Consider the following 26,685-nt stretch of genomic DNA (forward strand, 5'->3'; position numbering starts at 1 on the left):
AAATCTCTAATCCCTATAGCAACAAAAGTCGTTTCCAAGGGAAGTTTTAATGTTTGACCAAGATATTTGCTGACCCAAACGTCCTGCTGACACCTATCTATAACAACTTTTGCCAATGTGCCCCAAGGGCAAAGCTAGTATTGACTGTCATGGTGGCACACATTTAACTCAATCTCACATGTGCACAACTTAAGCGTCACAACTAAAGTGTCCAAAGGGCATTAAGTTAAAAATTCACATCCTCATGACAATGGTAGCAAACTCTATTTAGAAACTAAAAAATGCTTTGGATGTGTATGTGGAAAGCACGTGGACACTCCCTATCAAGCATTGACAAGTGAACTCAATTAGTCAAATGACTTACTAACCAAAAATCGATGGATTAAAAATTGGATTAGGTCGATAGATCCCTTCGATCAACTTGTGTTAGGGGAAAGGGGTAGTAGGGTACTACTCCTTGAGATAGTGAAAGTAACAACCACTCTCCATGAACCAAGATCAAAATTCGCGTTGATCCGCTTCCCACATTAACAGCTTTTGTACAACATTTTCAATCCTAGACTACCTATGTTGACCATCATGAAATCCATATCATAGACTCAACATTTAGAGGACTAGACTACCTACATTGACCATCACCAAAGACAAGTCAATTCTAGACTTTGCATTTCTAGAACTAAAACTACCTAGATTGGCCATCACCAAACACAAGTTAGTCCTAGACTGTGCATTCGCTACAAGTTATTTGAAGGCATCGGTGTTTCTTCCATCCTTCGAACCTAAACAAAGGTGAGGGTATTTCTTCCAATATTTCTTATGATGATTGCCCCTCCCATAATGAAAACACTTCGGAAAGCCCTTGGATTTGACCTCTTCTATCAAACTCCGAGTCCAATGAAATCTTTGACCTGACCTTCTTTCCTTTTTGCTCCTTTCTCAAATGAAATCTCTGACCTGACCTTCTTTCCTTTTTGCTCCTTTCTCAAATGAATGAGCCGCAAAAGCCTAGGTGGAAGCCCACTTCGTCAATTTCATTGTGTCAATCCTCTTGTTTTAAGATCATAGGGACCTATTCCTAACAAATTATGATACCTACCACACGAGTTGAAAAATTGAGTATATAAAACATCATAGTTGCCGGGTATATGGAAGATTAGGAAGGACAAGCTCATGGATGCCATGACAAAGAGTCGAGGAATAGGTGGCCCTAAAGAGTTGGGGGAGAGTTTTTTTTTTCTTTGGGTGGGTTTTGTGTGTGTTGTTGTTGTGGGGGCGGTGACGGGGGGCGCAGCGGGGGGGTCGTATTGGCTATCCATCATGATGAAGGTTTGTGACATGCCCCGCCAAAGGACATGTCTGAAAGGGGGATGGGAGCTTCCAAGCCTAAAGGACAGGCCGGAGGTTACCAAGAGTTACAATGTATGCTTGAAGCTTTGCTGAAGACTCCCTAAGGAAAAAAGGATGCCAACCACAAGCATGCCAAGGTGTAACTAGTTGCAGAAAACAAGAGAAGCTTAACAAGGCTGAAATCAGGAGAGCTGGAGGAGAAAACAAAGAAGGCACCACAAAACACTACAAAATCTGTCAGAGAAACAAAACACTTGGCAATAATACCATGCAAGTGCACACACAGAAGCAGGAAGTGCACCAAGAGAGAATGAACACAGAGAAGAAAACCCAAGAAGCTGTATAATGCTGAATGAACGGGACTGAATAAAAGACTGATGTAAGGAGAGTGGTCCCTGCACAGGAGGTGGAAGAGGACAGGGCAAGGGCAACAACACAGAGCAGCAAAAGATGAAGGAAGCTGACAAACTCAGGTTTGAAAAGTTTAGAGGGAATTGCTAGGAACTTCCTATGGTCCGGAAATAGTGAAAGGTTTAAAATCCCAAAGGTTGCATGGGTAAACTGCACTAAACCTCAAAAAGAGGGGGCATTGAGCTTCCCAATGTGTTGCTAGCAAATAAACTAGTAGCTAAATGGGTAATTCATGCATTTCGACATGAAAATGAAGCTTGGGCTATTCTAATTCTTCACAGTTGTCACTCCCTTACAGTAGTAGCTGGACTGCCAAGATGGAAGGGCCTCCCAGCTCTATCAGTGGCATTCAGTCAGAAAAATTTCACTATAAAAGGTTGCTCTGATATGATGAAGAGCTTATGATGGAGTGCTTAGTTGACTTATAAAGATTTTGTCAACCATAATTTCACCTGGCCCTGGAGCTCATCAGATTCCATATGGCAGAGTACATCTCATGACCTGTGTTCCCAATGCACAGCTTCAATTAGCATTCAGAATCAGCAAGAAAGGTGTAAGCTCATGGACTGATATATGGGATTTCCAAACAGGGTCTTGGAAAGATAGAGAGCTTTTAAGCATCAGCATTAGCTTTCTCTTGAAGAGCTCCAATTAATCCAACAAAGGATAAACTGTTGGGATCCGAATATCTGTAAGGCAATCCAACTAAAGATGGACTCTAACTTCAGAGGAATTTGCCCCTCCTGCCAATTCAACAAATTAACAAGGAAACAATCAATTAGTCTCTAAACTGAATAAGAGATGGACTTTTAATTGGAATGAGGAACAGTGGAGCTACACATTACAAATCCTATGGGATCCTAGCATCCAACCCAAAATGTCCTGCTTGCTATGGTTAATAACATTGAAGGCAGTTTAGACCAACCAGAGGGCTGGCACTAAACAATTCCACCTCTCTTTATTAACTGCTGCTATAATGCTAATATTCTTAAATCTTTTGCATATTATACTAGCTCCCTTCCACCCCTCGAGGTTTACCTAGAAGAAAATCCTTCTTGGTGAAATATACGAGATCCCACAAATCATCTGGCATTAGATCAGAGGCTTATTCTTATGGCAGAATGTAAATATTGACCCTTTGTTTGGTTTTAAAAATGAATTTTTGTGGCAGATAAGCTGCCAGCAAGCAACAAATCACAAAGGAATGCTTAAAGTACCAAAAAGGAAGAATGAAGAAAGAAGGAATGGAAAAAGCTGAAGTGAATAGGAAGCTCACAAGATATCAGGGCAGGAGCATGACAAAGGAAGAGAAGAATGCAAAATTCAAAGAAGACTTTGAAATTGTCTATCGAGAAATTCTGGACACAATGTGCTCTTGAGCCTTGCCTTTTAACTGAACCCCTAACAGTGAATGCACTAAATGTTATTCGCAGCCACTACAGCTGCAATGCGTTGTTACAAATAGCTAAAGTGTGGACTCCTACTTTTAAGTCCCTTTTTGAAAACCTTTTTCTTTTATTTTAATACAACTTCATGCTTCTACGGAAAGAAAAAAAAAAGATAGAGGCAACTGACAATGAGGGAGGGGAGGCTGAAAAGTTGGCTGGATGAAGAGAGTGCAAAAAGCAGAGGGGAATGAATCCAAATGATGATCACGACAAGGGAGAGAATTGCGCAATGAATGAGGGGAAGCTATATATAGGCCATAGCCAGCAAAACTGGCCACCAGCCATAAAGAGCCAACCTGCTTGAAATAGGACAACCTACCCTTACAATGGGCCGAAGCTGCTGCTGTAAGTGCCACCTAGGCCAAAAGAGGCTAAAACAAGCTGCCACCTGCCCATGGGCTGTCTGACCAGTAAAAAGGGATGCTACATGACTGGCCCCAAGGGCGAAAGCAAAAGCGAAAGGGCCAGCATACATGCTGCGCAGGCAGACCTAGGAAAGGTGCCCAAGAGGCTGACAGATGCAGTCATGCCTGGGGTGAAAGAACTGAACCAACAGGACCGGTGCCAGAGCTTAAACCATCCTCACCTAACTCAGACTGAGCCTCACAACCAGAAGATGGACATGGTGAGAAAAAGGAAATGACATGCCTGCTAACAGACTCTTAAACCTTCTTGGCCTTCCCCTATGCAAAGATTTTCAAAATTTGGTAGAAATGTTAAGTCACCCAAGACTCTTTTGGCATGGGGATGCATCTTAGGTTAGTATCACACTATCATCAAACTTCAGTCATGCAAACCTAAGTGAAGTTGGATGATTTGATGCAAACCAGTTCCATGCATCAAACATCCTCAAGTATAGGTCTATTACTTTTAAAACCTGTAAGGTATGTAGGCTAACTTCAAATATTTTGATCATGTGAGCCTATGTAAACAGGTTACAGAACCTTGTACACCCAAAACTACCACCCATGATCAAAGTTCTTCTCGATCAAGTTCTCTCTCAATAATATGCACAGGGCAGTCATGTGCACCTGCACATGTATGCACATATTGATTTATGTTTCACCCCTGCCACACTGTTTCATGTTACTTCCCCTATATACTGCTGTACAAAGTTCAATAATTCCCTCAACATCAAAAATGCAAAAATGATTAAGCCATTAAGAAAAGATAGGATTGTAGGAGTAGGAACCAACATCAAAAACTGCACCTTTCGATAGGAGCTTTGCAGGTTTTGCTGTACAATTAGTTACAAAACACCCGCATCTGGCACCTTGAATACCCACCTTTTGGGTTTTCAGCAAAAAATATGCCAACATCAACTTACCGCCAGTTTAAGAACCTCCGACCTCGAAGTGAAGGTGGAAGATATTCTTGTTCAATTGGCCCCTCAGTGCTAGGTGGGTAGACATAACCTTTACCATAGCCTAGCTGCTTCATGAGCCTTGTTGGTGCATTCCGCAAATGCAGTGGGACAGGTTCATTCTGTCCTGTCTCTTTTACGACTTGTTGAGCCGCTTCAATGGCCTGGTAGACTGCTATAGATTTTGGAGCCAGAGACAGGTAGGCTACACATTGGCCAAGATGAACATTACACTCCGGTATACCCAAAAAATGACAAGCTTGGTAGCAAGCAACTGCCTGTGCAAGAGCCTGTGGATCAGCTAACCCAACATCCTCACTCGCAAACCTGATAAGTCTGCGAGCTATGTACAAAGGTCCTTCACCTCCTTCTATCATTCGGGCAAGCCAGTACAGAGCAGCATCAGCATCTCCACCTCGCATAGACTTATGAAGCGCACTAATCAAATTGTAATGCTCCTCTCCAGTCTTGTCATAAAGCAAATGTGACCGTTGCAAAGCCTTTGAAACATCATCAAGTTTTATAAGACATTCTACATAAGCTGACCCAGAGCTTGGAGAAGGGGTAGCATAAGCCCCCTCAATTTTGCTCGTTTCTTCAACTGGGCCAGAAAAAACTGATTTGCACTGTTCTCTCTCTCTTGAAACTGCTGCTGTTGCTGCAACTTCCAGAGCATTCAAGGCAACTCTTGCATCGCCGTCAGCAGCCCCAGCAAGAAACTGAAGGGCTTCATCTTCAGCTTTTACTTGCTTGACAAAGGGATCATCCAAGAATGATGACATGACTCCTCTCTCCATGTTGGACATTGCACTTTCCAGGATCTGTTTAATATTTCTTGGCTGCAATTTGTTAAGAGTGAGTACTCTGCATCTAGAAAGAAGTGCAGCATTCACCTCAAAAGAAGGGTTTTCTGTCGTGGCTCCTATAAACACAACATGACCAGCTTCTATGGCTGGCAGAAAAGCATCCTGCTGAGCCTTGTTGAACCTGTGTACTTCATCCATAAAAAAAAGTGTGCGCTGTCCAATTTTTTTTAGGCGCTTGGCCTCTTCCAATATCTCCCGTACCTCTTTTACCCCACTATTCACAGCGGATGCTGTTACAAACCGATAAGAGACAGCACGTGAGATGGCTCTAGCCAGAGAAGTCTTCCCTGTGCCAGGAGGGCCCCAGAAGATCACAGATGGGACAGTATCATTTTGAAGAAGAGCATGTAAAATATTTCCAGGACCAAGGAGATGATCTTGACCCACAATTTCATCAACTGTAAGAGGCCGCATTCTCTCTGCCAGTGGAGCCTTGATGGCTCTTCGAGATGAGGCAGAACTCTGCTTTAGCCGTTGCTCACCACCCTCCTCTGCCCTTTTTCTCTTAGCATTGAGATCTGTGGAAGGGGATGGAGGAGGAAAGGGTGTAGAAAGTTTGCCAAATGCCAGTCCCTTGGTTGCTCTACCCTGAGTCACAGCATGTTGTTCAATGCAAGGTCCAGAAACACAAAGCCTGTTTTCCTCCACAGGACTTGCAGGAGATGCATTCACCTGCCCAAGTTTTCCATCTTGAAATTTTCGTGTGCCGATACCATCATCAACATCACAAGCAGAGGATGTTAATTCAGAGGCCTTAAGGCTAGCCCTTTGAGATGTCAGCAGGCCATCAATGTCAAAGCTGCCCACCTGTGTTTTTGCTTCCTGCCAATGCAAATAAGACAGCCAAGTCAATAACCAGAAACACCAAATTCATGTGTAAGCCCATGGAAAGCAGTACCAAGAAAAGCATCCAAATAAAAGAGCATCAGTTAACTTAAACAAAACGAGATTTACAATCCTAGCTCCTACCCCCTGTATACTATCTGCATTTCACCAATAAATAGAGACAGAAAGTCACGTCCTTGCCAATTAGCCTGTGGCACATGGCCAAGAGAATTATGTTCTTTGAATGCCTGAAAGTTCACTTAGGTTTTCAGCTCAATGTCTTATTCCACAGCTCAAATGCTTACTAAGGTCAACATGAATCAAATAAAGCAGCTCCTCAGATCAACATGAAGATTTCTAAGGAATGCAATGTTGTTTCCCTAGATGACAAGTTCGGCAAACATCCTTGAGCACAAAACTCATAAAGAGAGTCGTGCCCAAGGTGGCCTAAGTGGAAATGCCAAAATCACTACTTGTCCAAAGGATTCTTGGCCACATCCAAGCCATGGATACCATGAAACTTGAAGTCTTCAACCATCACTTGGGATAAGGATTGTGTTATCGAATTTAGGCCACTATGGCTGGGACAAGAATTGTCATCAGAGATAGGCCATTAGACCATACCTCACAGCAGGCAATGACCAATCCAGTCTTGTGGTTCGGCTTTGGTGTTACGAAGCTGGATAGATTCTGATTGGGCTAGTAATGTTGATCATAGACGATCAACAACAAACTCTTCCTTTCTACTAGGTACAAGTGCAATTTATTGGAGAACCAAGAAGCAACCTACTATTGCCCTTTCATCTGCAGAGGCTGAGCATCAAGTGGCTTGTACTACTACTTGCGAGACCGCTTAGCTTCGGAGGTTGTTGGAGAAGCTTAGCTATTCACAAACAGGAGCTACTACACTTCTATGTGACAATGAGCATTGCATAGCCTTGGCACAAAATCCAGTTTTCCATGCTAGAACGAAGCATATAGAGATCCAATATCACTACATTCATGAGATGCTCTTGGATGAGACCATTGATGTGGAGTATTGTGAGACAAGATAATGTGGTGGATTAGTTTACCACAAAATTTCCTCAGGTCATTCTTCATCAACATTCCACATTCCTTAGCCTTATGTTGTATCCAAGATCTAAGAGGGGGTGTTAGAGATAGTCATTCCAAGGACAAGCACATGCATGTATAAGCCAGTTTAGGGCAGTTTATGCAATCACATCCTGTTTAGGAGCAAGTCAAGCAATAGTTTATGCAGTAACCAACAATTTGGGTATGATTCCGGGTAGGGTATGCAGGTTGGACTAGGCAGACAAGCTCTACCATGTGGTGCAGCTGATCACTGCATTTTTATGCAATTGACCATTTTCAGCATGCAGTTGGCCAACTAGCCTAACTTATTTTATTCATTTCTCCAGCCTATTTGTGGTTGGCCTGTCTGGGAGTCACATTCACTTCAATTCTCTACAAGCAAGAGAGAGGTTTGGCTTGTGATACTCTGACAAATTGTTGGACATATCTGCCTTAAGTATTCAGCATTCATACTCTACAATCTTCAGCGTTCTACTCTCTCTCTCTCTCTCTCTCTCTCTCTCTCTCTCTCTCTCTCTCTCCATGTTCACTTCTTTCTTTTAGTTTGATCATAGTACATACGCTTCCACATTCACTACACTCGCACAATGCCGTACTCTATATGGATCCCAAAACACAACAGGTAACCTCTAAACATGATCAGCAGCTGCAAACATAGATCTCTAGAGTCTAGATCACACTAAAAACATCAATAGCAGCAGGAAATAGTGGGCAACAGCCTATAGAAGATCTTGAGAATGAAGGCAAAAGCAGCTAGCTGCAAAACACAGTTGTAAGCTGCCCTTGGAGTAGGTGATTTCTATAATCTGCAAAATGCAAGCAAAGATGCCTAGCTGCAGCAAAAGCCGCTGTTTGGAGCCTCTTTAATAGTGGACAATAGCTAAGAACAACGCAAACAGGCTAGAAAGCCGTCGCCATAGCAAATGCAAGATGTAGAGGGTTGTTAAAACCAGCCTTCCTTCTTGGAGAGGGTGGTAATTCCTAGATCAAGCACTTAATTACAACAATCAATAAATAAACATAAATTGAAATGCACAATTTACCTTAATAATCTCAAATATTGGACACCTTGTTGTGCTGCCCCAAATTTACAATGGATGGCTAGGCATCTGAAATCCCTAACAATACAACAATTCGCAAGTGTTGATTACAATGTATGATGCCTTCTCCTATTGGCATGGGTCCCGAGGTGGCCGCTAATGTTAGACAGTCATTTCTTGGACAATTGTACGGCAGGGGACACGTCAGCAGTCGAACAGTTTACTGTCTGTGCAGGCAGCGTACAGGTGCCACTTTTTATGGGCAGTCGGACAGATTCTGCATCTTTTTAGGTGCAGTCGGATGCAACCGACCTGCTGCTGTGATTGCTCTTTTCCTGGCTATAAATAGCCAGCCCCTGGTACGCACTTCTATTTGTTGAGAAACCCTTCACCCGCATTTTGCGTTTTTCGTTTAGGGTTTGCAGCCCCAAAAAGGGGCGCCATCCTAGACTGACAATGCCTATTTATAGGCCACTCTCTCATTCATTCCTTACGGCTGACTCATTCAATCCGTCACCTCTTCTCTCCAACCTCTCCACTACCCTCATACCCCTTCAAGAGGACATTGCGGTTCGTGGTTCGTGGCTGTCTTCATCATCTTCCTTGTGCTATGGCACTCTTGTTCCCTTGTATCACATTCACTCCATGATTCAGAACTTCATCATTCCATTCATCAGAGTTTCTTCTCTCTTCTCTTCTCTTCTCCACGTTTGCCAAGTTCACTCCATCTTCCTCCCCGCAAACCCTACTGTCTCGTTAGTACGTCATCTTTTGACATGGTATCAGAGCTGGATCTACTCAAACAGCGGTAAAGATCCTCGACTCCAGTGAAGGCAAAGACCGGTGGCGGGTTCGGCATCCACTTATCTTCTTCTTCCGCTGCATCAAAATCTCGTTTTTGCAGATTTCAGGTGTTTCAGCTTGCTGCCCACACCCCGTTCGCGGAGGACATCTCAGCCGAAGCTATCCATTGCTGTCTCCATTAGTTGGCACCTGATTTCCAGCCCTCTTCACACAATTTGGAGCTGATTCCAGCCAAGCGACTGTTGTTCCTGTGCAAACCTGCTGCCGTACAACCTGCCACATCATCACAGTCCTGCTGCCTACGTTTTTAGTCTTTCTCTCTCCTGCAGGTTGTCCTGCCTGCATTTTTAGTCTCTCTCTCCTATAGGCTGTCCTGCCTGCATTTTTAGTCTTTTTCTCACCTATTGCTTGTATTTTTAGTATTTCTCTCCTGCTGCCTGCGTTTTTAGTCTTTCTCCCTCCTCACCTACGTTTTCCTACTGGTTGTAGTCTCTTACTGCTGGTCTCATCCTCCTCTCACTGGCAGCTCACTTCCAGCCCTTCCACTACCCTCCCACCACTTGAGGCGGACATTGCGGTTCGTGCTTCACACTGCCCTCACACCCCTTGAGGCAGGCATTGTGGTTCATGGTTCATGGTGGCTGAACTCTTCCTTCTTCAGCAAGGCACACTGGTACCCATGGCTTCTTTACCAACAAATGACCAAACTACTGGGTACTCCTATTGTGGCATCACCGGACACACCACCGATGCTTGCCAACTTCGACCTTTGCTCCCCACCCCCCCGCAGTATATGCGTCTTCCACCAGGCACTCCTTGTGCCACCTCTCCTTTCTGGGCCACAGAGATCGTTCTGCATCAGCTATCAGAGTACTATGCTCAAGGCAATAAGACGCATCCGATGTGCACAAAGTCCTTTCAGCACATGGAGGATCGATTCGCGCTTCCACCTCCTAGAGATCGTCGCAATGCCGGCGATAGTCTTCTCCCACCTATTTTCGGGTACAGTGGCTACCACGGCCTGCGGTTCTGCAGTCCGCTCCATCGAGAGACAGTGATTGTTTGATACCGTCTCCTTGTCAGTCTGCTCCTTCGAGAGCCAATGGATGCTCGACTTCTCCCTCTTCTTTGGCTATCTAGTTCGCTCCATTGAGAGACAGTGACTGTTGCCCACCTCTTGCTCATTCTGAGCCCCACCCTTCCCCACCCTCGACTACTCAGGGTCGATAGGCCACCTCTGGGAGCTCTTCGAGACCCCAAATACCTTCTTCGGCACGACTGACGGCACTTCCATCGTCATTAGACATTTCGAAGTCCGTGATCCATGAGTTTTTGGATTCCCTATCTACTTCAAACGGAGATTCAAAGGGGGATGTTATTTCTTTGCCCTCAGAGGGGGCATCTACTTCTTCTACGACTTCAACGAGAGCCCCTCCACCTCCCACCTCAGAGGGGGAACCTACTCCATTTAAAGTTCTTCACCCATCCTCTACTTTCTTAGGGTGGCTGTCTTCGACCAGTCATCTCTTCTACTAATACCCAGGATCTTCAGGTACCATCTAGATCAGGACCTCAGAGGTTCAGTCGCAACTTGGTGACGAGGCCTTCGTATTCCTTCCCGCATGGATGCACCGAGCTAGTGGCTTCTCTTCCGAGATTGAGTTTCAGGTTCTCCAATTCACTCTGTCTACTGATCTTTACAACAGGTTCCCTTTTCGGTGGAAATCTTGGATCTTAGGAATCCTGTACATCTTATTCCTCCTCTTCTCTTTTTGCCTTGGTCACTTGGTTAGCATGGAGCCACCTCCCAAGATCGAGTACGGGAATATCATTATGGTTCTCGGGACCACACAAAGTCCGACATTCCTCCTATGCATTGCATGTTTTCATCATCTTTGTACTAGGGCGCTTGGGCAAGTGAACAATTTTCCCACGAGAAACACTGTCCAAGTGGCACCTGCTGCACGAGCATTCTTCAACATGTAGCATTGCATCTCCACCTCACTCTTCTCTTGTTCCCCTTTTTGGGCCTGAGAGGGGGTTTTGAGAAACCCTTCATCCGCAGTTTACGTTTTTGCATTTCTACGTTTTGCGTTTAGGGTTTGCAGCCCCAAAAAGGGGCGCCATCCTAGACTGACAATGCCTATTTATAGGCCACTCTCTCATTCATTCCTTACGGCCGATTCATTCAATCCGTCACCTCTTCTCTCCAGCCTCTCCACTACCCTCATACCCCTTCAGGAGGACATTGCGGTTCGTGGTTCGTGGTTGTCTTCATCATCTTCCTTGTACTATGGCACCCTTGTTCCCTTGTATCACATTCACTCCATGATTCAGAACTTCATCATTCCATTCATCAGAGTTTCTTCTCTCTTCTCTTCTCTTCTCCATGTTTGCCGAGTTCACTCCGTCTTCCTCTCCGCAAACCCTACTGTCTCGCTGGTACATCATCTTTTGACACTTGTCATTATTCAGTGATTCAGATTCTGATCTTGAGATCTGTTGGCTGAGACAGACTATGCTCAGGCTGACGAAGATCAAGGTCATCAAGTCGAAGATACACAGATATTTCCTCTACCCCCGTGTATTTCTGCACTCTTATACAACACACTATATTGTAGATTTTCTACATTTACACACACACACACTCTCTCTCTCATTGCCGGACATAGTGGTGAGCCATCAGCCATGTGTCTCCTCGATTCGTTAGAGGCTGCATCGGATGCGATTCCCAACAAAGCTTCTAGACGGTCTACTTTACCCATGGAGCTTGTATCTACAAATATTTGTTCTCCGATGAGAACCAAGTCCCTGAAGGGGAGCTTGTACTTCATGTTGATCATAGATGACTACAATAGGATGACTTGGGCCTATTTCTTGACTTTGAAGTCGGAGGCTTTCTCTCACTTCAAGGATTAGCGTCTCTTTGAAGAGAACCGTTTTGGCTGGCGACTGAAGACCTTGCGTTCAGACAAGGGAGGTGAATTTATGTCTAATGAGTTTGCTCGTTTTTGTGCAAATAGGGGCATTCACCAAGAGTTTGCTAACACCAACACTCCCCAAGAGAATGGCATTTTGGAGCCAAAGAACCGAAGTGTGATCGAGATGGAGCGCGCACCATGATGGAGCACTGACAGACACCTCAATTTCTGTGGGCCGAGGCAATGGCTACCGTAGTTCACATCCTCAATCAATCTCCCACTTCGGCCGTTGACAGGATGACACCTTTTGAGGCTTACTTCGGGACTAAGCCTGCTGTCTCTTATTTCAAGATCTTTGGGTGCGATGCTTATGTGCACATTCCGAAGACGCAGCTGTCAGAAGATGACGTACCAACGAGACAGTAGGCTTGCGGGGATGAACACAGAGTGAACTCGGTAAACATGGAGAAGAGAAGAGAAGAGAGAAGAAACTCTGATGAATGAAATGATGAAGTTCTGAATCATGGAGTGAATGTGATACAAGGGAACAAGGTTGCCGTAGCACAAGGAAGATGATGAAGACAACCACGAACCACGAACTGCAATATCCTCCTAAAGGGGTGTGAGGGTAGTGGAGAGGCTAGAGAGAAGAGGTGACGGACTGAATGAATCAGCCGTGAGGAATGAATGAAAGAGTAGCCTATAAATAGGCACTGTCAGTCTAGGATAGCGCCCCTTTTTGGGGCTGCAAACCCTAAATGCAAAACACAGAAATGCAAAAACGCAAACTGTGGGTGAAGGGTTTCTCAACACCCCCTCTCAGGCCCAAAAAGGGGAACAAGAGGAGTGAGGTGGAGATGCGATGCTTATGCAACATGTGCCACTTAGACAGTGTCCCTTGTGGGAAAATTGTTCACTTGTCCAAGTGCCCTAGTACAAAGATAATGAAAACATGCAATGCATAGGAGGAATGTCGGACTTTATGTGGTGCCGAGAACCATAAGGATATGGCTATACTCAATCTCGGGAGGTGGCTCCATGCTGACCAAGTGACCAAGGCAAGAAGATGAGGAGGAAGAAGATGTAGAGTCTCGAAGATCCAAGATTTCCACCGAAAAGGGAACATGCAGTAAAGAACAGTAGATAAAGTGAACTAGAGAACCCGAAACTCAACCTCAAGAGAGAAGCCACTAGCTCTATGCATCCATGCTGGAAGGAATACGAAGGCCTCGTCACCAAGTCGCGATTGAACCTGCGAGGTCCCGATCTAGGTGGTACCTGAAGATCCTCAGTATCAGTAGAAGAGATGACCGGTCGAAGACACCACCCCAAGAAAGTAGAGAATGGGTGAAGAACTTCATGTGGAGTAGATTCCCCCTCTGAGGTGGGAGGTGGAGGAGTCCCCGCTGAAGTCAAAGAAGAAGTAGTTGCCCCTTCTAAGGGCAAAGAAATAGCATCCCCCTCTAAATCCCCCTCTAAAGTAGATAGGGAATCCAAAAACTCATGGATCACGAACTCCGAAATGTCTGATGACAAAGAAAGTGCCGCCGGTCGTGCTGCAGAAGGTATCTAGGGTGCCAAAGAGCTCCCAAAGGTGGCCTCTCGAACCTGAGTAGTCAAGGGTGGGGAAGGGTGGGGCTCAGAATGAGTAAGAGGTGGGCAACAATCGCTGTCTCTCAGTGGAGCAGACAGGGTAGCTGAAGAAGAGGAAGGAGTCGAGCAACCACTGTCTCTTGAAGAAGCAGACTGACGAGGAGACAGTATCAAACAATCACTGTCTCTCAATGGAGCAAAATGCAGATCCGTAGGTCGTGGAAGCCACTATACCTGAAAATAAGTAGGAGAATACTGCCGCTGGCATTGCAACGATCTCTAGGAGGTCGTAGCGCCAATCGATCCTCCATGTGCTCGAAAGGACTTAGTGCACATCGGATGCGTCTTATTGCCTTGAGCATAGTACTCTAATAGCCGATGTAGAATGATCTCTGTGGCCCAGAAAGGAGAGGTGGCACAAGGAGTGTCTGGTGGAAGACGCATATACTCCAAGGCGGTGGGGAGCAAAGGTCGAAGTCGGCAAGCATCGGTGGTGTGTCTGGTGATGCCACAATAGGAGCACCCAGTAGTCTGGTCATCTATTGGTAAAGAAGCCATGATACTAGTGTGCCTTGTTAAAGAAGGAAGAGGTTAGCCACCATGAACCACGAACCGCAATGTCCACCTCAAGGGGTGTGAGGACACTATGAAGCATGAACTGCAACGTCCGCCTCAAGGGATGAGAGGGTAATGAAGGGCTAGAAGTGAGCTGCCAGTGGGAGGAGAATGTGACCACTAGTAAGAGGTTGCAACTAGTAGAAAAACGCAGGTGAGGAGAGAGAAATACTAAAAACGTAGGCAACAGGAGAGAGAAAGACTAAAAACGTAGGCAGCATGTGAGAAAGACTAAAAACGCAAGCAGGACAACTTGCAAGAGAGAGAAATACTAAAAATGCAAGAAAAAACAACAGCAGCAGTCCATATGCTGAAATCAGCTCCGAACAGTGTGTGATAGGTTGGAAACAAGTGCCAAACTGTTGTAGACAGCAATGGCCAGCTTGGACCGCGATATCCTCCGCGTTTGGGGTGTGGGCAGCAAGCTAAAATACTTGAAATCTGCAAAAACGAAATTGTTTTCTGAATGGAGAGTGATCAACAATAGTCGTTCTACTGTAAATAGCTGCAAACTACGGGTGGAAGGCTAGAAATAGGCGCCAGACTGTAGATAACAGCAAGGGACAACTGAGACTGAGATGTCCTCTACAAAAGGGATGTGGGCAGCAAGCTGAAAACACCTGAAACCTGCAAAAACGAGATGTTGATGCAACGGAAGAAGAAGAGAAGTGGATGCCGAACCTGCCACCGGTCTTTGCCTTCACTGGAGTGGAGGATCTTCACTCCTAGGTGAGCAGATCCAGCTCTGATACCATGTCAAAAGATGACGTACGATCCTAGAGGGTTTGCTGCAAATGTTCCATTGCGAGGTGGACTTGGAAAACCCTTGATGACAAACCCTAGAATATTCCATGAGAGTGCCAGGCGGCGATACTTAGATTCGTTTCTCGATGGACTACTAAAAACGTGCATGTATAGCTGTTAGGCGAGCACATTACAGTTGGTATCAGAGCAAACCAATGAATAAAACAATCCAAATAGGAATAAATCGGGACGAGTGAAGTGATGTTTTCACTAGGAAATAATTTCTTTTTTTCACTCACTTGTGGATTGTCAAGTTATTACCGATGATCTGATATGATGGGGATCCTGGATCGAATCTACAACCCCTCACCGTTGTATGTGGAAAGATGTTGGACTTGGAGCGCATGATATTGCTACATTGATGCCAATCGACTCGCCTACCTTCAAAACAATCTCAAGAGGCTAAAATGGTTGGAAGACTTGAAGATTATCAAGTTATTCATCTTCCATGAGACCCGTGTAAATTCGATCCTACACATTGGATGCCGGCAAGTAGAACAAAATCACTATGTCTATGATGAGGTTGTCAAAGGTTTGGTGGAGACGAACACGGAGTGAACTCGGCAAACATGGAGAAGAGAAGAGAAGAGAGAAGAAACTCTTATGAATGGAATAATGAAGTTTTGAATCATGGAGTGAATGTGATACAAGGGAACAAGGTTGCCATAGCACAAGGAAGATGATGAAGACAGCCACGAACCACGAACCGCAATGTCCTTCTAAAGGGGTGTGAGAGTGGTGGAGAGGCTGGAGAGAAGAGGTGACGGACTGAATGAATCAACTGTGAGGAATGAATGAAAGAGTAGCCTATAAATAGGCACAGTCAGTCTAGGATGGCGCCTCTTTTTGGGGCTGCAAACCCTAAACGCAAAACGCAAAAATGCAAAAAACGCAAACTGCGGATGAAGAGTTTCTCAACAGCAACGTGATAAGTTCAAGGCAGCTTCCCGACAACAGGTTTTTGTTGGCTACAGCTCCCAGTCCCAAGGTTATCGTCTGTTTGATCGCGTTAAGTGGGTTGTCTATACGAGCTGCGATGTGCAGTTCGTGGAAGTTCCGGCCTTGGAGATCTAGGGGAGATTTGGGCTCCCGAGACAATTCCTTTGGAGCCAAAGCCTCTTGATGGAGATTCTTCTTCTTATCCAGAGTCTTCTCTTCCACCGACCACCCCCGAGGAGCTTCCGCCGGTGGATGTACCCGAGTCTTCAGCAGATGAAGAGCGACAAGGAGAGGTTCGTCCTCCTCCTCATTGGGCCCGTGACACACTCCGAGATTCAGGGATCGAGGGGGTTCCTGAGGAGTGGGAACCGCAGGATGGACCGCGGAGGTCACGGCGGAACCAGGCACATTTTTCGGAGCTTGTTTGCTCCAACTATTGTTTGCTAACCTGTGTTATGCAAGATTGTGAGCCCACTTCGGTGAAGGAGGCTTTGCAGTCTGATCATTGGCGAAAGGCCATGGAAGCCGAGTTGGAGGCTATTGAGAGGAATGGCACTTGGTCTCTTGTGCCTCATACCCCTCATAAGGTGATTGGTGTCAAGTGGGTCTTCAAGACCAAGTACCTTAGCGATGGTTCTTTGGACAAGCACAAGGCTCGCCTTGTTGCTAAAGGTTTTGCTCAGCGCCTAGGCATTGATTTCCATGATACTTTTGCCCCCACTGCTCGTATGGTAACTATTCGAGTTATTCTTGCCTTGGCTGGCCATAGGAGATGGCCTGTCTATCAATTGGATGTGAAGTCGGCCTTTCTGAAAGGTGACTTGCAGGAGGAGATCTATGATGAGCAACCTTCTGCCTTTGGATCCTTGAATGGGAAAGTTTACAAGTTGAAGAAGGCCTTGTATGGCCTCAAGCAAGCTCCACGTGCATGGAACGAGAAAATTAACTCGTTTCTTCAATCAAAGTTGGGATATCGGCGCTCCAAGGCTGATCCGCAACTTTATGTGCACACTTCCGAGGTTGATAGTGTGTTGTTTGTGTTGTATGTTGATGATTTGATTCTGATAGGGGATCATGCACAGAAGATCCGAGAGACCAAGACAGCTTTACATCAAGCATTCAAGATGACGGATTTGGGGCTTCTTCATTTCTTCTTGGGTCACGAGATTTATCAGTCTCAGAGGGGGATTTTCATCTCTCAATAGAGGTACATTTAGGAGCTCTTGGTGACTTTTGAGATGGAGACTTGTCGGCCCATTACTACTCCTATGGATCCGAATTGGAAGGCCATTTCACACTCAGATTCTCCCATGATGGATGCTTCCCGCTACCGTCAGTTGATTGGATCCTTGATTTGGCTTCTCAACACTCGTGTTGATCTTTGTTTTGTTGTAGGTCTTTTGGCACGGTTCATGATTGAACCCAAACAAGTGCATTGACAAGTTGCCTTGAGGATTCTTCGGTATTTGAGGGGGACCTCTGACTTAGGGATTTCTTATCCCGCAGGTACACATGCTTCCGATCTGGTTCTTGCACGTTGGAGTGTCTCAGATTGGACTGGCGATGTGGACCACCGCCGGTCTACTACAGGCTACTGTTTTACCTTGGGTATAGGTGTTATCTCTTGGAGTTGCAAGACGCAGCCCACAGTAGCCCTTTCTTCTACTGAGGCGAAGTATCAAGCTGCATCTTCCACCACATGTGAGGTTGTGTGGCTTCAGAGATTGTTGGAGGAGCTTGGCTACCCCCAAACTCGTCCTACTCTTCTACGATGCAACAATGAGAGTGGCATTGCCTTGGTACGGAATCCTATATTCCATGCCCAGACGAAGCACATTGAGATCCAGTATCACTTCATTCGGGAGAAGCTTCTGGATGGGACTATTGATGTGGTGTATTGCAAGACGGAAGATAATCTTGCAAATTTGTTTACAAAGGCGCTTCCCTAGGCTCTTCTTCGGCAGCATTCTAGCTCCCTCAATCTTTTGACCCGTCTAGGATTTGAGAGGGGGTGTTAGATAGTCATTTCCTGGACAGCCGTACAAAGGACACGTCAGCAGTCGAACAGTTTACTGTCTGCGCAGGCAGCATACAGGTGCCACGTGGCACAACAGGTACAGGTGCCACTTTTTATGGGCAGTCAGACAGAGTGCATCTTTTTAGGTGCAGTCGGCTGCATTTAATGCAGCCGACCTGCTGCTTTGATTGCTCTTTTCCTAGCTATAAATAGCCAGCCCCTGGTGCACACTTCTATTTTCATTACTCAGTGATTCAGATTCTGAACTTGAGATCTGTTGGCTGAGACAGACTATGCTCGGGCTGACAGAGATCGAGGTCATCAAGTCAGAGACACACGCAGATATTTCCTCTATCCCCGTGTATTTCTGCACTCTTATACAGCATACTATACTGCAGATTTTCTGTGTTTACACTGTTTACCTCTCTCTCTCTCTCTCTCTCTGTGTGTGTGTGTGTGTGTGTGTGTGTGTGTGTGTGTGTGTGTTCACTCTCTCAATCTTTGTCCTACGCTTCCGAATCGCTGCACTCTGACAGCTAAACCCTGATTTCTGTAAAAATTTAAGGTTTATAACAGAAATCCCTTTGCTGTCCACCAAATATGGTTGAGAAATGCTGAGATCTCTTGAGAATGGGCTGGAATAGGTGAGAGAATGCCAAAGGGAGAATATTGAGATTTTTTATGTGGAAAAACCCCTAAATTTGACTATAGCTTGCACTAATCAACATTTAATGCTATCACTTTAAATCAACCTTCTTCAAATAGGATGGTAAATAACCTGATTAAGTAATAATTATAGCAAGCATAAATTCACATAAACTGAAAATGCACGCTTTACCACTTTAATCTTGGACATTGGACACCCGGTTGGCCCCAAAATTGGCGCCCCTTGCTAAGATCCTTTGATCTCTTCCGCTAATCCAAGTGCCTCTTGCTGTTAAAACTGACCAACAAGCCTTCAAACCAACTTGCCCCTTGGTTTGCTTAGGGATTGGCCTTCACCCCGGTCTTTGAAAGACAAATTCAGCACAAAATCTTATATCGGCTGGCTAGCCTCTTGAATCTCCCTGAAATTTCTCAATGTCCTAGACCCTCAATTCTAAGCACACATCCCGAGGCTGCTTCAAAATCCTAATTTTTGTTGTAAATTAGGGTTTACAATAGAAATTAACTGAAATCTCTTCCTCTAATGACTCAAACTACTAGAAATTCTGAGATAAGAGATGACTGGGGGAAGAGAGAGAATGCTGTAGAGAGAGAAATTTCAAAGTTTCTTTGCGAGAAATGCTAAAAAGCTACTATTGCCTTGCTCAAACAGCCATAGAAGTTGTCACCTACAGCTTAGGACCACTAGAAAGACGGCTGCCTCCTCCTGTATATTGTCATCTGCACCAGCAGGACCTTGGGCTGCTATCATCTACTCCTAGAGGGCTCCAAACCACTGTCACATGCTGTAGGACTAATCCCTAGTGGCTACAAATCACATCAGCGATCTCTCCTTGCTCTCTAACAACCTCCTTCTCTCTCACAATGGCTACCACCAACCCCTAAAAACGTTTTTCCCACTTGCACGAGAGAGTTTTGCAAGTGGCAGCCTTCTAATCCCATTTTTTAGCATTATTCAGCTTATTAAATTAATTTTTAAAATATTAATTTCGATAATTAATTTAATAATTATTGTAACACTCAAAAAATAATTTCACCAACTAATAATTAAATTGGCTAGGCCAATTTATCTTCCAGTATCCCTAAGCAATCATTGACCCTTAGACGGACATTAATTAATTGATTAATGCCTAGTCTCTAATGTCACCACTAACATTAGTGGCCAATAAATTTGTCTAAGCCCAAAATCTAACACCGAGTACCACCTAGTATCTATCACATAACTTATTACAACTTTTGCCTTTGGCACCAACTGATATCTCAAGATCCTAAGTCCTGCACTGTGAAATAATTGACTTGCATCTCACATGTGCAAGCCACATTAGCACATTCGATTAACTTTTAATCAAATGCTAAGCAAAACAATAAAATTTCACATCCTTGTGACAATCGCTTACTACCTGGAGCCTCCACAATGCTGTCGTCTATTGCTAAACGTTGTCACTTGTGGTGGCTAATGAAGGTCTTCCTACAATCGCCAACTCCAGATTGGCTCCTACCTGTTGTCCTAGCCTCCAATGGTTGTGTTCTCTGTAGAAAATTGACCAGCAGCCCCTCCCTGTGTCCCTCCCCCCCCCCCCTCTCTCTCTCTCTCTCTCTCTCTCAGGCTCTCAACTAACTGAATGGCTGAAACCCAACCCCAAAAACTGTTTTATTACTTTACATGGGCATTTTTGCCAAGTAGCAACCTTCTACATCCATTTTTAAATATTATCCAACCATTAAATTAATTTTCAAAATTAAGTATTTTTAAAATCTAATTTCAACACTTCTAGCCCTACCCAAAATTAAATGTGTCTATCCATAATTAAATTGGCTAGACCATTTGCAACCTAGAGTGGTCCCCAAACTCTGTTGACCCTTAGACTAGCATTAATTAATTAATTAATACTAGTCCCTAATGTCACCAGTGACACTTATTAGCCAAACAATTGTTATAATGTCTAAACTGATACTAACTAATCACCATAGCCCAATTGGCACAGCTTTCGCCTTTGACATCCACTGCATTCTCAGGGTCCTTGGCCTATTACCATGAAATAACTGCCATGTGCATTACATATGCTAAACAACCTTCGGAGGACTAATCAATCCTTGCACGCAACCCACAATGTCAGTGAGGGCATCAAATCACGCTAATGATGATAGCAACACCAAATATGAAAGAAGATGACAGAATCGGAGTGTGCACCTGCCAAGGAAGGAGGAGAATATGTGTCTGCTAGTGGGAGAAGAGCCAAATTAATACACACAAATCATAAAAACTGGCCAATTGCAATTTGGGGCCAAAATATGGCTAATCAATATTTAATGCTAGTAAAAATGCCAAAAATGCTTTAAAAAATCCTGAAAAGAGTGGACAAGGTTCAACCGGTGAGGAAATTGATGTATGCAAGAACTACCTATGAGACAATGCACTAAAAGGAACCTCGTGAAGTCATATGACTAGAAGCTCCAATATCAACTAGCCAAGGCCTCGTAGAAGACAAGGCAACCACTAAAGAAGGCTCCTCCAACTAAACAATATAAAGGAACACAGACTCATGAGTAACCAAATTAGCATAACTTATCATAGCTTTTGCCTTTGACACCCACTACATTCTCAAGGTCCTTGGCCTATTATCATGAACTAACTGCCATGTGTATTACATGTGCTAAACAACCTTGGAAGGACTAATCAATTCCTGCACCTAGCCCACAATGTCAGTGAGGGCATCAAATCAGGCTAATGATGATGGCAACACCAGAGATGAAAGAAGACAGAATCGGAGTGTGCACTTGCCAAGAAAGGAGAAGAATATGTATCTGCCAGTGGAAGAAGTGCCAAATTAATACACATAAATCATAAAAACTGGCCGATTGCAATTTGGGACCAAAATATGGCCGACTAATATTTAATGCTAGTAAAAATGCCAAAAATGCTCAAAAAAATCCCAAAAAGAGTAGACAATGTCCAACGGGTGAGGCAAATTGATATATGCACGAACTGCCTATGAGACAACGCACGAAAAGGCACCTCGTGAAGTCATATGACTAGAAGCTCCAATATCAACCAGCCAAGGCCTCTTAGAAGACAAGGCAATCACTAAAAAAGGCTCCTCCAACTGAACAATATGAAGAAACACGAACTCATGAGTAATCGTTGGAGTAGAGGTAGAAGGCTCGAATGTTTTAGCACCATCCTTTGCTCCAATCGATAATCTAATAGTGGGATCCTCCACTAGACGAGAAATAGGGTGGGTAACGAACTCCCAAAGATCAAAGGTATCAAGGATACACTCCACCTTACATAACCAAAGCAAGTAGTTTGAACCATCAAGCCGATCCTCTTTGGGTAAAGGAGGTACGAGCACCTGTATAAAGGGTGCCATTGATGGCATATGAAGGCCAACAGCACGGCCCTTCTATGAAACATGGAGAGAACAAGGAGGAGAGGATTCTTGAACAAACGGACTAGGTGAACTCCGTGCTTCACGATCCACACGATAATCTCACCACCATTCAGAGGAGTCCAAAGAAGGCTCCTCATCTATATCATCAAAACCACAAAACTGGTTGTAAGACATCTTCAAAATCCTACAAGATACCCACAAGAAATTTGCGTTTGGCGATAGACAGCCTTGAAATAGGAAGAAACGGCTACAGGATCACAAAGAAGTTGATGTAGAGGGTCCGCATGGAGGAGAAATATTATCACCTGCACAAAGAAGTTGTCACCTTCAATAAGAAAGCTGCATTTTCAGCAAACGTTGATGTGACGAGACCGCCTAGTAGTCTAGGGTGGTCTCCTCCACGAGAAATCAGCTCAGTGTCTCTCCTAGGTGATGATATCATGTGAGTGCACAACGGAAAAAGGAACACAAACACAAAGACAAAGAAACAAAGAGAGACTGCAAGCAAAGAATTAAAAAAACTGCATTAAACAAGGAAAGAATGTTGAATATAGGAGGACTAATCAATCCCTGCATGCAGCCACAGTATCAATGAGGGCACCAGATCAGGCTGATGATAACAGAAGCACCGAAGACGGAGGAAGATGACAAAGTCGGACTGTGCGCCTACCAAGGAAGGAGGAAAATATGTGTCTTCCTAATGGGAGAAGTGCCAAATAAATAGGCCAAATAAATACTCAAAAAAACCCAGAAAGGGTGGACAATGTCCAACAGGTGGCCAAGTGAGGCAGATTTATGTATACAAAAAATTATTGGGAAATACACACAAAATCCCAACTAGAGGAGAAAATGCACTGAAAGGTAATAAACCTACTGCTCTAGATTTACAAAAAAAAAAACCTGCTGCTCTAGAATGAGCTACCTCCTCCATTAAAACAAGTGACAGACAAGTCACAACTCCTAAAGTCCTTGTCTTAGACTGAGGCTCGCAGTCAGGAGATGACAAGGCATAACAAACATGACTACTAACATTAAGATCCTACATGTTGTTGGAGGATATTTAAAATACTACTTCCCACTAACTTATCCATCTAGCTTTCTTTTTCACCTCTCATTTTATGGATCCTCCTTTATAAATCCACCTCTTCTTCATCAACCATCCACTCTATGCATCTACCTTTTCCTCATCTACCATGTTGACCTCTTTATGACATTCTTTTATATATAAATACAACTTAGCTATTGAGCATGTTATTACACCCCTTCTAGACTCAATGCCTTGCATCTAGCATGTCTAAATCACCATCAAAACTTGTAGAAGCACATGGGTGGAGGAAGCCTTCAGCCATCAGTTGTAAATTTGGTAAAAGAGAAAAAAAATTATCTCTTATTCTCCCTTGTACTTGTGTTCATTGTTATCATCCACCATGTTGTGTTTTCTTACAAAGGAAAATTTGGTTTGCTGATGATCAGCCCTGATGAGAGACTGCAGCAGACATAGGAGACAATCGAAAAACTGGCGGACTGCTGCAAAAAGATGTTGAAAATCTAGTCCGACCTACAGAATGCAGAAGCAAGAAAACTGGCCACCTAGTAGTGCCACATGGCAAAAACTGCATGGACGGGCTGGATGAAATGAACATTCGCAGCTCCTGCATCTCCATCAAGCTCTGATGGACTCACAACCAAGAGATTGCATGCATGAAACATTGAATGCTAACAAGATAATCCAAAGGTCTTGAAGACACGAAATTTTTCTATCTATATTAGGATGTTTGAGCAGTTAAGGCTAAAGGATCTCATTGACTTGAGAATATAATTGAAGAAGAGCATCTTGATTCAACAGATAGAAAGTGACTATGTACAAATCTAACATTGGCCTGTTGTCAGGCTGTCATCTTGTGATTTAACAGAATAATCAGCATGCTGTGTGTCTCTAGATTTTCTTGCATAGTTATTGACAAATTAAGCAGGTGCAAGCTTTAAAACTCATGGTATTTGCAGAGCTTTGCAAAAGCTCATTTCCCAAAATAAATGCTACGACGACTCAAAACCAATTGTATGATTGTTGCATAAATATAGAGCTGCTCAAACGCACTGGTCTCTTAATCTGGTGGTTCTTGTCTTAGTGTTTTATCATGTACTAAGAGGTGTAAAGATGTCAGAAGCGCAGAAATGATGTCATGGAAATCATATGAATGACATTGGAAATATAATTCCTGAGTGTCCTATTAACAACAAGGCTTTTGATTGAACAAGAGAGAAACAATGCACATGTAACTTGCCTCGAGCTTCTCGGTATCAGGGAAACCATCCCTGGAAGCATCCTCTTGTGCAATGCTGGAGCTGCAGGGAGAGCCTTGTGTGGGATGGGAGCTCCAGAAGAAACGATCGACGCGGGCCTGGAGCTGCGGCTTGGAGGAGGTGGAGGAGGAGGGAGGGGAGGCAGCCATTTTATCGAGCTCGGCCCCCCGGCTGAGCAGCCATTCGGTGGCGTCGAGGGTGGACTTGCCTCCGGTTGCGGCCAGGGCCTGCGAGGCCAGCTCCCGTGAAAACCCCATTCCCAGGAGCTGCTCCATCGCCAGCGGTTTTCAGGTTTCTAAGAATTCCCCCTCTTCTTTGCCAAAGCCATGCAAAGTCAAAACCACCCTTGCTTGGTTGGCCAGGAAGCCTGCCTTTTGAAGGGCGTCATGCACGTTTTTGGGTCCATAGCATGTATTTTACTTTCATTATTTTAATATGACCGTCACCATTGAAGTGTGTATATTTCACATGGGCGTCATTTTGATGGGTAGAGTTAAAAACTGCAAATTGAATTTGATACAAGTTACTAAATAACTTCGGGTGCCCAGTGCCCAGTGCCCATTGTCCATTGGCTAGGCCCTAGTGCCCAATGCCCATTGCCCACTGGATAGTACTATCGTTTTAACTTCTGATTCTTAGAAGTTAGGGTTCCAACTTCCAACCTCGCAAATCGTGATTGAGGTATACGCACCGCACACCTGGTGAGTCGTGACCTGCAGATTGAGCCTTCGAAGTTTGGACTCTGGAGCAGTGAGAGTCTGGAGTCTGGACTCTGGACTCTGGACTCTGGAGTCTGGAGAGTCGAGACTCGAGAGTGACTTGAGACTAGCTGTTGTCTACCTCAAGGCTCATATAAGGTACGCTTAGTCCTGAACTGACTCCTGACAGTGACTCCTAACCTAAGTCCCGAGTTCACTTTTGTTACACGATGCATCATGCCACATTACGAAGTTCAAACTAGATAGCCTCTTGGACCTCGATAATCGATTAATGGTGACAGATTGATACCCTGTGCTATGATGGAGTCACGACTCATGACTCATGACTCATGAGCCTATTACATTGCTCTCGAGTCTCCTGATTCCTGAATCGACTAGATGCCTGGAGCTGGCAGGATGGCCCCTCTTGCACAATGACCAATGCATCGTGTTGAAGAAGGGGGAGGTGACAGGCTCAACAGGTCGCGGATGGGGGAGAGGGGGAAGCTTCAAGCGATGGACCATGAATCCACGATGGTCCATCATCCAAGCCTCAAGGATGGGGAAGAAGGGGGAGGCGACAGCCTACAAGTCGCGGAATATGGGGATTCGGGAAGAAGGGGGAGCCTGGAGGCAACACTGGACAAGTCGCGGATGGGGATTCGAGAAGAAGGGGGAGGCTGGGACTCGAGAGCTTGGGCCATAGAGGCCTCAGGCGACACTGGACAAGTCGCGGGCCATGGCAGTGCAACACTGTGCAAGGCTCAAGCTACATCACTACTGCGGTAGCTCGGTAGCCTGAGGCCCTGTAGGCGCAGGGTTTGTGGATGGGGAGAAGTTAGAAATTCGAAGGGGGAGCCTGGAACTGCGGAGCATGTAGCCATGCTGCTTGAGATTGGAACTTGGGGCCCAAGGGGCAGCCTGCAAGCCGTAGGACTCAAGAGGGAGGCATTTTGATTCACAAATCGCAATCTCGAAATGTGGTGAAGGAGGGTAAATCAAGTTTCAACAATGGTTAAGTTTTGGGCTAAGGCATCGAACTTCGAAGGAAGGGAATTGAGAATTGGAAGGTAAGACCTAAATGTTTTGGGCTAAGGCGTCGAGGGATGGGAAGTTGGAAGTTGGAACTTGGAAGGTGAAGCTTACGTCTGAGGTGGTGTCATGTGTGTGCAGGGTATGCTCTAACCAAGGCACATGAACTTACCATAGAAAAGGTGGTCGTGTTAAGTTTGTTGTTGAGAGAGAGAGAGAGAGAGAGAGAGAGAGAGAGAGAGAGAGAGAGAGAGAGAGCATGATGTGCCCACTACCCACTATTGCATATTTCCAAGGGAGTCCCAACTCCCTAGAGATTAGAGGGGCCATCCCTAGCCTTCCATGATCCATAGTTTTAATTCTTAATGAGCCTAATACAATTTACATTTATTTATTATATTGATTGTGAATTGTAATGAATAGAGAGGTTGTAAACACAAGTGTATCTAAATTTGATGTGGTCTTCATCTGATAGGACTTTCCTTTGGATATTGAGGGTGTGCTT

The 26,685-nt window shown here is 44.7% G+C and overlaps 1 protein-coding gene across 1 annotated transcript; it reads right to left on the reverse strand.

The window, feature by feature from the left end:
• Positions 1-4,018: 4,018 nt before the first annotated feature.
• LOC148031444 (AAA-type ATPase family protein) lies at positions 4,019-24,784 on the reverse strand. The gene is made up of 2 exons (XM_087684983.1): positions 24,432-24,784; positions 4,019-6,257 (listed from the first exon to the last, which is right to left on the reverse strand). The coding sequence occupies exons 1-2, from the start codon at positions 24,723-24,725 to the stop codon at positions 4,530-4,532; spliced, it is 2,022 nt and encodes a 673-aa protein (XP_087541109.1). The 5' UTR covers positions 24,726-24,784; the 3' UTR covers positions 4,019-4,529.
• Between the last annotated feature and the right edge of the window lie 1,901 nt (positions 24,785-26,685).

Source organism: Lygodium microphyllum, chromosome 9, assembly GCF_053477565.2.
Source record: "Lygodium microphyllum isolate KBCC chromosome 9, Lygodium_microphyllum_v1.1.10, whole genome shotgun sequence".
Classification (NCBI taxonomy): Eukaryota; Viridiplantae; Streptophyta; class Polypodiopsida; order Schizaeales; family Lygodiaceae; genus Lygodium; species Lygodium microphyllum.

Excerpts from the sequence above, each read along its gene's own strand:
- LOC148031444 (XM_087684983.1), bottom strand. The coding sequence starts at position 24,725 with ATGGAGCAGCTCCTGGGAATGGGGTTTTCACGGGAGCTGGCCTCGCAG. Across the intron at positions 6,258-24,431 it reads CTGATACCGAGAAGCTCGAG|GAAGCAAAAACACAGGTGGG; the intron begins GCAAGTTACATG and ends TTGCATTGGCAG.